Source organism: Ursus americanus, chromosome 25 (genome assembly GCF_024610735.1).
Source record: "Ursus americanus isolate L20-20 chromosome 25, mUrsAme1.1.p, whole genome shotgun sequence".
Taxonomy (NCBI): Eukaryota; Metazoa; Chordata; class Mammalia; order Carnivora; family Ursidae; genus Ursus; species Ursus americanus.
Genome location: NC_142151.1, coordinates 25,790,649 through 25,806,811, shown reverse-complemented (window position 1 = coordinate 25,806,811; position 16,163 = coordinate 25,790,649). Strand labels below are relative to the sequence as shown.

Genomic DNA, 16,163 nt, shown 5'->3' with positions numbered 1-16,163 from the left:
GTACTCTCTTTGTAACTGGTCTGTGTTTGAGGTTATTTTAAAATAAAAATGAAAAAACAGTCATTTTCTCGGTAAGGCCTCCCACTAGCCAAAGTTTGTTTTAACCTTGCCTCGTACAACCTGTGCCCACACACAGTTCCCCCTTCCGAAATGCTAGTATGCCCCAACCCAGACCTGCTAAATCAGAATCTCTGGGGATGGGGCCCAGAGATCTGTGTTTTAAATCTTCAGATGGTTCTTACACACACTAAAGTTTGAGAACCACTTGTTTCAACTAGTCAGGAGCCATGCCTGGAATTGGGGTGTGGTGTTAATTCAGGCTGTTAGACATGGGGGAAAGGCGATGGCTATCAGGGAGGTGAACACAGGATCTAGCTCCCAAGAGTGGCTGAGGACAGATAGAAGATTCTCTTTCTATATTCTCCCCGATACCATCCACTGTTCTTCCAGCTTATAGATGAAGATCTGAAGTACACAGCATTTTTTAGTCCAGAATTTCACATCAGGAAGTATCAATGACTAATGTGTATTTAGGAGAGAACAAATGCACAGATTCTCCACAGAGAATCTAGAATGGTTATGGTGAATTGGCAGAGTTGTGCATTTTCAGCTGAGGTAATGAGGGGTGGCAGAGCTTTTTCCTTGTCCCCATGGAGGATATTTTGGAGGGGAACATGTGAGGAGTGGTAGTGCTCATGAGACAAGGAGCCCTGGCCTTGAGTCTCCTAGTTGGACGCAGCTTGGTACATGGTACATCAACAGACTTGTTGATCCATCTGAGAAGGGAAAGGGAATTAGAGAGAGATGGCAAGATTGATGGAATGAGGGGGACAGCAGAGTGTTTTATATGCCCACTCTGGTGCAGTAAGGATGCCTGAAGCCAGGGCTGGCTACATAATTTTCAGGGCCCAGTGCAAAAGAAAACATGGGACCTCTTGTTCAAAAATAAGAATTTCAAGATGGTGCCAGCAAAATATCAAACCAAGCAGGGGGCCCTTCTAAGCACTGGACCATGTGCTACAGCACAGGTTGCACAACCGTAAAACAGACCCTGCCTGAATCTCCCATGGTCAAAAGGAGACCACACTTGCTAGAACTTGACCCAAGAGAGTGGTCTGCCTGTTGGGTATACTGTCAATGGTGGAGCTACAGGTTTGTAAGAAGTCAGGCCAGGGGTAGCTCTCCCACTTCAAAGAACTGTGCACTGCAGAAATCCTTCAGAGCAGCTAAAAACATCACCCATGGGCACAACAGAGAGCTAACATTTGACACCTACCTGAATGCAACCAGTCGGTGTTGGCCAGACAAGCAGCAAGAGTCAAGAGGACTGAAATCACACACCCAGTTCAAATGATATGTTTACCCATTTCATCCTGATCCTACTTCCCTATCCCAACATAGAAGGAGCTCAAATGTGAAGATGTATGGATAGGAGTAAAAGAGCAGCCCCACACTCCCTTCCTCACGGCTGCCTCGTTAATCCAAGGAAGTCTGGAAGCGATGAGACCAAGTTTTAAACTGACCTGGAAAGGGGTATTGTGTACGTTTAATAACTGAGAATAACTAAATCCAAGGGCTATTCTTGAAATATCCTTAGGGAGCAGAACATATAGATTTGATGTCGCAAGGCAGTGATTTAAAAACCTATATTTTACTTGTACCTCGTGAAGCAGACTGCTCAATAAGCCAGTTACATATTAAAACTTATATTCAGTACAAGGCAGGGAATGAGGAAAGCTATTCATGACTCAGTTGACGGATCACAGATTACAAACCCTTTCACTCTAGTCTTTTTTTTTTTAAAGATTTTATTTTATTTATTTGACAGAGATAGAGACAGCCAGTGAGAGAAGGAACACAGGCAGGTGAGTGGGAGAGGAAGAAGCAGGCTCCCAGCGGAGGGGCCTGATGTGGTGCTCGATCCCATAACGCTGGGATCACGCCCTGAGCCGAAGGCAGACGCTTAACGACTGCGCCACCCAGAGAAGAAGAGCCCCTCACTTCTAGTCTTGATCTGAGGATATCCAAGTGAACAGTGGATATAAATCACCCTGAAAATATTGCTGATGGAAGAACTTTATTGGACACGTATTTTTAGATATAATCAATCTTTTGGGAGTAAACATTTCAAATATTATCCTGTGCTCTACCTATTACCTCTCTTGTAGGTTTTTAGGGCAATGCTGACTGGGCTTTTGCTGAAGTGATTCATAGTCTCAGCACAGGAGACTCTTTGAATGCTCTGTGGCTGAACTGATGTTTGTGACATCTTCTGTTGTTCCTATCAGAGGTAATAAAAGTACTTAAGCATTAAAAAATTCCACATCAGGGGTGTCTGGGTGGTTCAGTAGGTTAAGCATCCAACTTTTGATTTGGTTAAGGTCATGATCCGAGGTGGTGAGATCAAGCCCCAGTGGGCCTCCTTGCTCAGTGTGGAGTCTGCTTAAGATTCTCTCTCTCCTTCTCCCGCCGTCCCTCTCCTCCTGCCCTCCCACCTCAAGCATGCGCGCTCTCTCTCTCCCAAAAAAAATTCTGTATCAGTTATTTATTGTTACATTAATCTATCAACTCTTTATTGAAGCCGTAAATGAGGACTGGTAGGGCCCATAAGGGATAAAGCATGGATTAGACACTGATCTCATTCTCAGGAGGCTTCTAGTTTGGTAAGGGTCAAGATGTATTGAAATAACAAGAAGGCAAGGTGGAAAGTGTTGAGCGGTACCTAAAAAAATGTGCCCTTAGACTGGGCGACCGGGCTTCTGCTCTGGGCTCTAAGTTGTAGAGGGCCCTATTCTGGACCAAAGAGACATTCCCACCAGCAGCCCGAGTTCTCTCGCACTCCTAGAATATGTTCTGGGTATCTGAGACCCCAGAATCCACACATAGTTGGTCCCTTACCCATCTTCCCAAATGTGGACTGCACATCTGGTGCGTGCAGCTGTGGCCCAAGAAATGGTCAAGGAATGACTGCATGCAGGGATGTAGATAGGACGAACTTGGAAATGTAGGCCAATTCTCCCTGTACTACCTGTAACAGTTAGCTTCGCTCACAACTTTTACTATTCAGACTATGTTACGAGGGTCTCCAATTACTCTTGCCCTGGAGACCCACAAATGTTAGGGGCAGGGTGGCCTGGTTATGGGAATTCATGAAGAGTGAGAACTTGGCCTTGGCAGTATCTGGGAAGCCTCACTGGAGAGGGGGAGCTTGAATAGGCAAAGGTGGGAGAAGGGAAGGAGGAGGAGGAATTTCTGGCAGAGGAGGACATCACACTCAAAGACATGGAAGTAAAGTGCCAGTTTGTATGTGGGAAGTCTAGCTTTCTGTGAGGATATCAGGAGTGGGAGAGTAGAAACCAAGGTTAGAGAAGGAGAAGGCGAGCAGATCATGGACTGCGCAGAATGCTAGGACATGGTGAAGTGTCTTGTAGTCTCAGCACAGGACATCCGTTTACATGGACTGATGTTCACAACATCTACTATTTACTCCAGCAGGTTATGGTCTTTGAACTTCCTTCTGTGGACAATGCGGTGTCATTGTGAATTTGAAAAATTTTGATCAGATCAACTTTGTAAGGAGAGAGGCCTGGCTTGCCATGAGGATGGCGAGTAGGGGTGACTGGAACGGTAGGGGACCATGACCAGCAACAGTGCAGAATGGAGCAAGGATAGTGGGCAAGGTAAAAAGGAAATATATTTGAGAGAATAGAAGAGGACGAAATAGATAGAGAAAGAAATAAAAAGTGACTCCAAGGCTTGGTGCCTGGATTCTTAAGGGGTTGGTGAAGCCATTTGATAAAAAAGGTGATTGTTGGGGTGCCTGGGTGGCTCAGTCAGTTAAGATCTGCCTTCAGGTCAGGTCATGCATGATCCCAAGGTCCTGGGATCAAGTCCCGAGTTGGGCTGCTGCAGGGAGCCTGCTTCTTTCTCTCCCTCTCCCCCTGCTTGTGCTTTCTCTCTGTCAAAACAAAGAAATAAAATCTTAAAAAAAAAAAAAAAGGTTATTGCTAGGGGCGCCTGGTTGGCTCAGTCAGTAGAGCACGCAACTTTTGATCTTGAGTGGTGAGTTTGAGAAGAAGAGGGAGAGGCAGGCTCCCCACTGAGCAGGGAGCCCAGGTGGGGCTCGAGGTGTTTGAAGAATAAGTTTGAAGAACACTTTTTGAGTGAGTGTCTTTTAACCTTACCTTTATTTCTCTCCATCCCCCCACCCTGAGACTGTTTTTTTTCCCACTGATTTTTAAAAAAGATTTTATTTATTTATTTGAGAGAGAGAGAGAGTATGGTGTGAGAAAGCATGAGTGGGGAGAGGGAGAAAGGGAGAGTGAGAAGCAGACTCTCCACTAAACAGGGAGCCTGAGGTGGGGCTTAACGTGGGGCTCAATCCCAGGACTCTGAGATCATGACCTGAGCTGAAGGCAGACGCTTAATCAACTGAGCCACCCGGGCGTCCCAATAGGTTCTAATGTAGTCACAGAGTTGTACAACCATCACCACAATTAATTTTAGAACATTTTCATCTCCCCAAAAAGAAACCTATGTGCTTTATTAACCTACTCCAAGCTCTTTTTATCTCCATGGATTTGCTTGTTCTGGACGTTTCATATAAATTGAATCATATAATACATGATCTTTATGTCTGATTTCTTTCACTGAGCAGAATCTTTTTAAGGTTCACCCATGTTCTAGCATGAATCAGTTCTTCATTCCTTTTCATGGTCAAATAGTGTTCCACTGTGTTTATCTATTCATCAGTTAATGGACATTTGGGAAATTTCTACTTTGGGTTTTTATGAATGAAGTTACTATGAACATTTGTGTACAAGTTGTGTGTGTGTGTGTGTGTGTGTGTATAATGTTTTCATTTCTCTTGGATATATACCTTGAGATGGAATTGCTGGGTCAAATGGTAACTCTATGTTCAACTTTTTGGGGAAGTCCTAAACTGTTCTCCAAAGTGCTGTGCCATTTTATATTTCCTCTAGCAGTGTTTGAGGGTTCCAGTATCCATGGAAAAACATTCATGACTTCGAGCAATAATTGTTGAGCATCCATTACACATATGGCACAGGACTATGCAGTATGGGCAACCATAGAATGTAATACACAAATCCTTCAGATAAACAGAAACCTCTATTTCCAGCGTCATCATTTTGTTCCATAGAAGCTTTTAAATAGTTCATGTTCAATGTCTCTGATGCCCCAAACACTAATACCATTCGTGTAGACAGAGGAGGGTTTCTATCCTGTAACAGGCAGTTCTAAGTTGCTAAGTACCCTTTTCCAAAGGAGAACACAGAGTAAAGAGATCTGTCAGTTGCATGTAGGAAGATGACTGGGTCCCGTTTATCTCAACACTTACAGGCTTTGTGGGGGCATTTCCTGGATTCTGGGTCTAACACTATTCTCTTCTTTCCTGCAGGCTTTCTAAACACACATTTGAATATTAAGCTTATTTTTCTTTCCTATTCCATTGTGCGATTATAAGGCTCAACGCAAGCCATCTACGAACTGTTAAGACATGTAAGACATCTCCGAACTATAATTTAAGTTTTGGTCAGTTGCACACTTTGACACACACCCCTCCCCATGGCCCCTCCTTCCTCTGCCCTTTTGTAAACCTTGCTCCCGGATTACTCAGGTCGCAATTCTTTGATCAGTTTGCTAGTGTCCTAACCCATGTTGAAAAGAGTTTGCTTTCTACAGGTCTTCCAGAAAGGTAGGGCCAAAGGCTTCTAAAATGATAAGATGAGGGGTATTAAAGCAAGAGAGGTGTGGAAAAAGTGTCCTGCCACCACTTTCATTTGTGATCGCTAGAGTTTTTACGGTCCGCAGCTTTAAATGTAAACACACGAATATTGTCAGTGAGATGGTGACAGTGGGCTCACGAGGTGGAAGGCTGAACCTTGGCTTGGAGTTAAGGAAGCACAGGAGGCGTGTCCTTGGAGACTAGAGAAGGTTCACAGCCACCGGTTGGCTACAGGAATTGCTGTCTCGGCCAAGTGACGTTTACCTCCATGGAGGTTCGCATCCACCTGGATATCTGCTGACAGGTCAAGTTTCACTAACGCCATATACTTGAGACAAAACCCAAAACTATATACTTCAAGTAGATACAGATCCATCCTTCCTTCCTGTCTGCCTTTCTTTCCTTCTCCCACTTTCTTATTTTCTTTCTTTATTATGTATTTATTCTTTATTTTTATTCCCTCCCCCCCCTTACTTCAACACCTTCCTTTCCCTTCGTCAGCAAATTACCCACTCCCACCCAACCCCTGGACTCCGGCTCCACCTTTTCATCTCCAGGCGTTTAGCTGGCTCACTCCACCGCTCGCGTCCTCCGAGCCCGCCCCAAGGCCAATTGTCACCCTCCCTGCCCCCTTAAAAGCTCGGGGAATACGTCTTGGCCCCGCCATCCTTCGCTTTCCCCTGAGGGGACTGTCGCACGCCAGGTCCGGATCCGGAGTGGCTATAGCGCGCCCTCTCCCCGGCTCGGGCCCCCAGCCGCCCCTCCAGCGCCCGCGGTACACCACAGCGAGCGGCTTCCCGGGTGGCCCGGCCTCGGCACAGTCGCCCCGCCCAGCTCCAGCTCCGCCCCCGGCCGCCGCTCGCTGATTGGGCTCCCACCCCCTTGCCCCGGGCTCCTCTCCTCCCCTCAGCCCAATGGGCATCGCCACCTGGTCCAAAAATTCCCCCGAGGGGACCGAGGGGCTTTGCAACCACCAGCACCCGCCGGGTGGCGGGGACGGCCGCGGTGGGGCGCAGAGCGGGGAGGGGACACGGATGGGGGAGCGGAGGAGGCGGGAGGAGGAGCAAAGGTGTTGGAGTGAAAACTTCTGAAAGGAACAGGAAACCTGCCGAGGAAGCGGCGCCTGCGGCTCTCGGGTGCCCGGGCTGCGCACGTCGCGGGGTGTCCGCAGCGGCGGCTTTGCTCCTGGCCCGCTCCCCCGGCGCGGGGGCAGGGCTGAGCCACGACACTCGGTCACTCAGGCCGTGCCCTTCGCCGCCGCTGTCGGCGCTGCAGCCGTGCGCTCCGTTCCGCCTCTGCCGCGGCGGCTCCCCGGAGAGGGCGGCGAGGGCGCAGGGAAGAGGAGGGACGTCTACTTTGGAGCATGAAGCAGCATGTCTGATAAAATGTCCAGCTTCCTCTACATAGGGGACATCGTGTCCCTGTACGCGGAAGGCTCGGTCAACGGCTTCATCAGCACCCTGGGGTAAGCCGGGGGGCGCGGGCTGGGCAGCGCCGGTTGCGTCTCCTGAACCATCCCCGCCCCTGCTCGCGCCGCCGCGTCCCCCAGCTCCCGCCCGAGGGTGGCCGGGCCGCGCGGCTGGGTCTGCGCCGGCGGACAGCGCCGGGCGCTCGGCTCGCTCGCAGGAAGCTGCCCCGAGCGGCAAGACTTTCTCAGCAACTTCGTAATCTCAAGCTCAGAGACACATCAGAAAAGGAGGAAGTGATTCAAAAGCCCTGAGACAGGCCCTGCGAAGAAGTCTTCGCGAGCTTCTCCATGGGTTGTTTTCGTTAAAATGTTCGTTTTCCCTTAAAGGCAAAGCAAAACTGCACCTCTCCCCCGGTTTGCTTGCGACCACTCTCGAGCCCCTGTCTCTCAGGGCCGGGTTTACAAGAGCAGAGGATAAAAGTCTGTGGCCTTGGACATAAAACTCAAACGATGTGCTGAGCCAAAGTGTGGCTTTGCCCCTGCGGGGGTTGCTCACCGTCCCGTCTCCGCTGAAGTAATTTCCTTTCGGCTTTGCCAGTCAGGGACTTGCCCCCCGCCGTGAGGGGGAGCCTAAGGCGAGTGCAGCGCCGTGACCCCTGGAGGTCTCTGAGGGCCTCCTGGGTTCCAGAACTCGGACGTGCTTTTCTCCTTCCCGGGCCTTGGCCCACTGAAATCCTGACCCTCTCCTGGAACTCGGCCAAGTGCATGGCTCTTGAGATTCGAGTTGATTTATGAATGGGGGAAATATGTATATAAACATAACATGTGCTAGTTGGTTAAATAGGACTTCCTTGATTACTAGCATTTTCTCTCTGTCCTGATTGTGAATACCAGTTAGCAGTTGAAACGCACTTGTGGATACCAGTTAGCAGTTCAAATGCGCAAGGCAGTGTGTTTTGATGCCTACGCATTTTTTGGGTTACCTTATGGTCTCAGTACTTAAGACTGCCCGGTCTTCAAGATTTCAGGCTGCGAAACTGGTGTTTCCACTCCTGGCTGGTCACTGTTTTCTGTTGGTAGGTTTTAGGGCACATGACTGAACATGCAGTGTCCTTGGACCGTGACTGCGAGCCATATTATAACGGAGTGGTGCCTCCTCGGCGGGGGGCGAGGAAGTCACCAGTACTTACACAGGTTGTGTTAATTGTCCATCTCCCCTAAGAGGAGAAAGAAGGGAGGGAGATAGAATTTAGTCCCTTTAAGCTCAGTGTTAGTTGTGAAGCTGAAGAAAAATGTGTCAATGGCAAGTGACTGTGTTGGGTTTGTAAATCATGAGCTACCGTTTGTTCCTGACAGAATTCACAGTATGAGGTCAGTTTTTGTGCCCCCAACAACATTTTGCAGATGAACTCTGTGCACTTCACCTTTTCCCACCATAGTCTCTCTGGGTGGTAGTTAAGCAGGAAATGCTCCAGGGCCAAAATGTTTAGGGTCAAATCCTGGCAGATCCACATGTGAATCTTATGACCCTGGGCGAGTGACAGAATTGCTCTGTATCTCGGTTTCCTCATGTCTAAAAATGGGAATACGGCTGGTTTCTATCTCATAGGTCTGTGGTGAGGAAGAAGGGAGTTAATTTATGTCAAGTGCCTAGCCCAGTCCCTGGCACCTAATAAGCACTTAGTCTTAGCTATTGTAATTATCACTACCTTGGTGACTGTGGGCAATAGTTACGCTTGTAGACAAAATACGAAAAAGGACTAGGAATAGAGTATAAATCCTAGATAAATAAAGGGCCATGTTTTTGTAGTGTCTTGTTCAGCAAAGGCATGTGTTTGTGTACCTACACTCACATAGGGCTGGAGACGGTCAGTGAGGAAGCTACAGCTTGAGCCGTTGTGGAGTCTCTCCTGCTCCTTTTAGAGATTAAGGAACCGAGGGGCAGAGAAATGAAGTGACTTGCCTAAAAACGGAGGACATTCATGCCCAAAGCTGGACCTGTAACTCTGTCTCCAGATTCCCAGCAAAGTGTGCGTTTCTTTGGTTACACATCATAATCTTTAAGCCTTGAGAGAAGTAAGCCCCACCTTGAATGTAGCATATGTTTCTAAAAATGTTTATTTGTATTCAGTATTTCTTGCTGGTGTTTTGAAAGTTGAGTTTCCTTAGAATGTGTGTAGTATTATTTTTCTGTTAACAAACTGAGTCTCGTTAAGGTTAATAGCACAAGACGTCTGTGCAGCTCGATTCTGAGGTAAGGAAGGATCTTTAGAAATGCTGCCCTTGCTGAAGCTTGGTGCTTTGATTGGATATTCTTTTTCTCTAACTTGTGGGGCTAAAAATTCATCTTAAAGTTTCTGATTTCTGTTTTAGCTTTTTATCTATTTGACACTTTTGATAGCGTGATGGTTTTTAAAATTCAGCCTAAGGAGGTAATTAATGAGAACGTAGTTTACACAGCATTTCAAGGTAGTTCTTGGTAAAGATATTTGTCTGCAAATAAATTTTGTCTGCTTTTAACATTTAGCATGTAAGGGAGTTTTGGAGGCTATGCATTGTTATCATTTAGCTTTGGGGAAGTTTTGCAATAAGGTAATGAATTTTTCTGCTGAAAAAAAAAAATCAGTTTCACTCTATGAGAGTTTAGCAGGCTCTTCTTAGAGGTACTTCCTACTGGAAATGTGGGAGGATTTTCTTAGGCTCTGTGACCCAGCTTCTAAGTTTGATTTTTCAGTCTGAGAAATTAGAATGCTGCAGTTGCAAAGATTTGCATTTCCTCTTTTTTCTCCAGTGATCCTTTAACCAATACTTACCCGATGTTTCCGAATCCCAAATTGTTGCCGACTGAGGTATTGTTCTCCCAGCTTGTGTAGGTGCCAAAGGGACCTAATTTGTATTTTCTAACTTAACTTTTCATCTAAAGATTTATTTAGAAAGAAACACATTGATTTAAGGATAACTGCTTTAAATCTTATAGAATGAAGATGATGCATATATTTTAAATAAATTTTTTGCTGATGGTACATTTTAGGGTTGTCATTTTTAATTTTTAAAGAAGGGAGGCAGTAGGGACGCCTGGGTGGCTCAGTCGTTAAGCATCGGCCTTCGGCTCAGGTCGTGATCCTGGGGCCCTGGGATCTAGTCCCAGGTTGGGCTCCCTGCTCAGCGGGAAGCCTGCTTTTCCCTCTGCCTGCTGCTCCCCCTGCTTGTGCTCTCTCTCTCTCTGACAAATGAACAAACAAATAAATAAATAAAATCTTTTAAAAAAAAAGAAGGGAGGGAGTTTTGGGAATTGCCGTACAATTTCAAATGTAATGATAATTGTTCCGCCTTCCCTTTAAAATTTTCGTTATTCACTTCCCTGGTCGTTGCCTTATCTGACACTTCATGTTTCTGGGTCCATCCACTTGACCAATGGTTAGATACCATACAGTGGGAATGAGCATAGCAGAACTTCCAGGATGGGTGGGATAGAATCAGTGAAAAGGTATTTAACTCCTCCATTGTCTAGCCTCCACGCGATTGAGAGGTTAGCAAATGACATGTGTGCATATATGTATTTGTGTGTGTGTGTGTGTGTGTAAGTGATTGCTGCCTTTGGTCTGAGGTTTCTTCACAGGATCTACTAAGAATCAACACCCACTAGTTAAGGTCTCAGGAAACCCTCAGGTGGCATCACTGATTCAGTAACTACAAAGCATCATAATAGCCTCTTAGCCAGAGTGACAGAAGACTGGGCCCCTTATTTTTTACTTTCTGCTTGATTTTGGCCAATTCAGTGAGCTTTTCAGTTTTGTTTCCATGTTCATTGATGGACGTTACTTAGAGTTGTGGTGTGTCACACAGTTTATAATTCTGACTTCATTCCTCAGATGAATAAGACTGTAAATGCTTACCTTTTATTATTCCCAATTATAGTCCCTTGAATCTCACTTCCTGATCTTTTACTCTAATGTTTTTGGTATTTAAATATTTGCAGATTTGATTTATTATTATCTTTTCTTCTTTTTGTCATTGAATTATGCTACTCTTATTATAGCTTTAAAAATCTTTCCCTTCCTAAGACTGGCTGATCAGTGAAGAGCCAAGTAGATGAAACAAGGAATGGCTATACTCAAGTTTTATTTTAGAGTAATTTGTAGGTTATCTTTAGTCTTCCAAATAGAACCCTTCAATATGTTTCCTGATATAACTAGCTATATAAACTTAGATTTGTTTTGGCTAAGACATCTGTTATTGTGATAAAAATATCTAAAAATCCATTGAATATTTGCATGTGTGTTCAGTGGGGAGGAAGAAGACAGTATAATCTTGAATACTTGGTTGTTTTGGAAAGTCTAAGGGTTATTAGTGTCACGTTATGGAACTTGAAATCTGCTCAAGTACGGAGACAGTTCTGAAGTGGTGAACATAAAGCCTATTTTAAGCTAAAAGGTCTACTGTTTCTTAAACTTAGAAGTCATTCCATAAATAACATTGCAGCTTTTAGACCCTCTCTTGGGAGAGAACTCAGTCAGGTAAACAACCATCCCTCCTCAAATGCCCCTTATGCTTCTTTCTGATAGACTAGAGTTTACAGGCAACTGCTTGGCCTCTAGAATTCTAGGTTTAACAGAAGTTTTTTTTTTTTTTTTTTTGCATAGGTAACACATTTCATAATCGCATTTTCCCCTTGGAACTGTTCTTGTACAGATGGAATATAGATAACTCACAGAATATAGACAGAATACTAAAGACTCATAATTTAAAACTGAAATTCCAGGCACAGGGCGTGTCTTTCATATATAAATCTAGAAGTAATCATGGACTTTCATGACAAATTTATAGCATAATAACAGAATGAATTTTACTCCTTTTTTTAAAACACCAGATCTTGGTAACAGATCATCAGAGTATAATGCAAAGTGAAAGTTTAATGATCATTCATTCATTCATTTATTTAATGGATAAAACTCTCAAATGTATTGATGCCTTTTTTTGGTGGTTGTCTTTCTTCTCCCATGCTGAGTTAGATAGGAAAGTTTTCAATATATGCCTTCAGAAAACCATAATTCTAATTACAAAAAACAAAACAATATATATGGAAAATAGTGAAAGAAAATAGAACAGCATATTAGCGTTGGTGGTACCACATGGTGAATGGATAGGTGATTTTCATTTTCATTTTTGTATGTCCTATATTTGCCAGATTCTAGATATGTTTCTTTAAACATCTATTACTGGTATAGTCAGGAGAGTTAGCTAAAGTGCAGGTGATGTTTTACAGGATTCTTCAGTTTCTTATTACTGTAAGTGAACAGTATTTACCTTTTTCTTTTCTTTTTTTAAAAGATTTTATTTATTTATTTGCCAGAGAGAGAGAGAGCGTGCGAGAGGGAGCACAAGCAGGGGGAGCAGCAGGCAGAGGGAGAAGCAGGCTCCTCGCTGAGCAAGGAGCGCATTGTGGGACTCCATCCCAGGACCCTGGGATCCTGACCTGAGCCCAAGGCAGGTGCTTAACAGACTGCACCACCTAGGCATCCCAACAGTATTTATCTTATAAAGCATAAATAAAATATTGTCCTAGTCATGGTCAGTGAAGGAAAACTACAAACTAGGACAGTGCATGTTGCTGAAATAGATGGTCATATATCTACCATAAACCAAATTTCTTCCCTGGTATTGAAAATGTATTATGGAAAAATGTTTGATAAGTAATGCTGAGCAATTATAAATGATTGATTTAACTTATGCACTAACTCAATAGTTTGTTTTATTTTAGAAGTCTGTTTATATGTGTAAGAAGTATGACTTTAGCATGGCCGACTCGTTCATGTTTATCTCAGTAGTCACTATGATACTTTTAATCCTGGGTCACCTTCTATAGGCAATAGTTTGTGAAGGATTTCTTTTTGTGTATGTATGATTGAAATGTTTTTGTTAAGTATCTTCGAAATGGATGGATTAGCTCTTTCAAAGTAAAAAATTAATAATTGGTTAGCAATAGCTATTTTGTAGTTTATACCAACATATACCCACAGAAATCCAACCCAGAATTGAGAATAAGTTACCTTATGAGGTTATGTAGTAGAAAAAAACCTTTAATCATAAAATTGGAAATGTATGTACATCATGAATCAAGTCTACTTCCCTTGTAATGTGGTTTATGTTGGAGCATGCTACAGATGGAATCATTAATTCATCCAACAAATATTTAATGAGCCCTGACTATGTGCTCAGGATACAGTGGAAAGAGATGCCAGATCTTTTTTTTTTTACGATTTTATTTATTTATTTGAGAGAGAGAGAGAGCATGTGCACATGAGGGGGGGAGGGGCTGAGGGAGAGGCAGACTCCCTGCTGAGCAGGGAGCCCAATGTGGGGCTCAGTCCCAGGATCCTGGGGTCAGGGCTTGAGCCGATGGTAGATGCTTAACCATTTGAGTCACCCAGGCACCTCAGAGATGCTAGATCTTAAACTGTGTTTAATTATTATCTCAAAAACTTAAACTGTCTTTGAGAATTTATAGTATGAGATTCCTTTGAGGGCTTGGCTAGGATCTATGGGAATAAATGCATTGACACCTTCTTTGCTCTCAGTGCTATAAATGCCGTAAGGTAAGGAAGTGTCATATTAATCTTTGTATACTTAGTACCTCACATAATTCCTGTTTAATACATTTTTGTGAAGTAACTAGTGGTTACTAGTTACCATTAGTAACTAGCGATGGAGGTAAGACTGATATTGAATAACCACAACATGAGGCATTTCTTTTCAAATGTCATAAGGATGATTCAAAACAGTATCATAAGGAAGTCAGAAGAGGATTTGTTGCTTCTGGCTGCTATGACCTGGGGAGGGCTTCGAGCAGGAGGTGGTATTTGAGCTGAACTTTGAAAGATCATATGGATGGATATTTGTCTCAAATCTATACCCATAATTTGATCATCTATTCTTGGTACTTTTTTCTTCCATTTAAAAAGAAGCTTGGTGAAATTTTACTGTCCATTTTGATAGCTCCAAAAAACGAAGCAAACAATTTGATATTTTTTGAGGTATGAGAAGATAGAAGAAATGATCTAAAAACATATTTTATGCTTATTTACCAAATGTGAGAAGTTTAAATTTGGTTCAGACCCTCTGAGTTTTTGCCTCATACTGCCTGTGACTGTTGAACACACACACACACACACACACACACACACACACACACACACACACACATTCCCACTTGGTACAGAATACCCTTCATTGAGTCCCATGAACACAGGGAAAGACTTAGGAAGTGAACAAAGCATAATTTGAATACATGTCTAAATTCTTAGAATTCAGTTGTGTTATTGAGGTTCTCTATTAGTAAGGTGTTTGAGCTACTATTAAAATATCCTCATAAAAATTTCTTTATGAAAATTACAGAATGCTGGACTTTTATTATGTGTTAGTTATCCCAAACAATTCCTCAGCAGAGTCCTAGAGAAAACGGAAGTTGTTAATTAAGTAATTCCTAGATACCTAGCTCTCCAAGGCCTGTGGTAATGACTAATTTTGAAACAGTCACTAAGAGCAGACACTACTATTCTCCACATCTTATCTCCTATTGAAAAGAGGATTCTTCACATTATGCAAGGATCATCAGAGCTAAATGTAAGAGCATGAACAAATGGAACCCACAACAAACCAAAAAATAAAACTGGACCATAAAGTTATTGATTGACTTTTCCAGTGGCAAATCACAGTGTATTACAGGTGTCTTCTACTATCTGAAAGTTCACTTTACCCCATTTCACTTTTACAAAAGTCCTACATTAATACCTGTTTTTACTAATTGAAAGAAGTAAAAGAGGATTTTTGCTTTTATGAAATGGTAATTCTTTGCTTTATGCCATTTCGGCTTTTTAAAGTTTTCATAGGAATGCTCTGCTTTCCGATGGGGCGTGGGTGGGGAGGAAGCCTGTTCTTTGTAAAAATTTCAGAGAATAAAATGATGGTCCAACACATTTTTAGTTAGATTATTTACAAACCTTGTATTGAATTGTCTTGGAACTCTTGAAAAAACAATCTATTGGTATCCTTCGCTATTCTAATTCTTACTACCTGATCTCAAAAAACCCCAAAGGTTTGGAAAGCAAAAAATACTTGTATATCATTTTCCCACATGGATAAAGCCTAAGAATCAAAAGTCTATAATATATTAGAAGTAAGTTTCCTTTGTTTGTAAGAAACAGAAAGCATCTCGGGCTAGCTTAAGCAAAGAAGGAAATGTTAATTATAAGGATATTGGAGGAGCTCCCAGAAATTGAATGATGAGCTCAACAACTGAGCAGTGAGCAAGGCAGAAACCCAGGGCTGCTGTGGGAATCTCAGTAGCAGAACTCTCTGAGTTCTGCTGTTCACATGACGTGGATCCAGCAATTCCTATACTCTGTGTCTGTCTTCTTAAATTTCAGAATACCAAGTGATGGAATTTGGCTCCATTTGAATTATTTGCTTATATGAATGAAAGGAAGTCACAATGCGAGGTCTGATTACCAGAGAAATCACTGAGCAAGGCTCTCTGATTTCTGCTGGCTTCTGGGCAGACTGGTATAGGAGAGAGCGAGCTAAGAAGAGGGTGAGCTTAGATCACTGCTTAGTAGGTAAATTAACGGTATTCTGAGTGCCTTTCTCAACAGTAATTGTGGGAAAATATATATAACATACAACTTACCATCTTAACCATTTTAAGTAAAATTCAGTGGCATTAATCACTTTCACAGTGTTGTGCAACCATCACCAGTATCCATTTTCAAGAACTTTTTCATCATCCCAGACAGAAACTCTGTACCCTTTAGACTATCACTCTGTCCATGTCCCCTTGTCCTCTCTATAACTCCTAGCCTACCTTCTATCTCTATGAATTTACCCATTTTGGTGCCCCACATAAGCAGAACCATATCATATTCGTCCTTTTGTGTCTGGGCTTATTTACTAAGCATAATGTTTTCAAGAACCATCCATGTTGCAGCACGTACAGTACTCCATTCCTTTTTA

The 16,163-nt window shown here is 43.3% G+C and overlaps 1 protein-coding gene across 1 annotated transcript in view; it reads left to right on the top strand.

Annotated features, from left to right (window-relative positions):
• Positions 1 to 6,792: 6,792 nt before the first annotated feature.
• ITPR2 (inositol 1,4,5-trisphosphate receptor type 2) overlaps positions 6,793 to 16,163 on the top strand; it is a 477,037-nt gene continuing 467,666 nt past the window's right edge. The window contains exon 1 of the mRNA XM_045811874.2: positions 6,793 to 7,211. Within this exon, the coding sequence (XP_045667830.1) occupies positions 7,120 to 7,211 (92 nt within the window). The 5' untranslated portion in view covers positions 6,793 to 7,119. The remainder of the gene's footprint in view (positions 7,212 to 16,163) is intronic.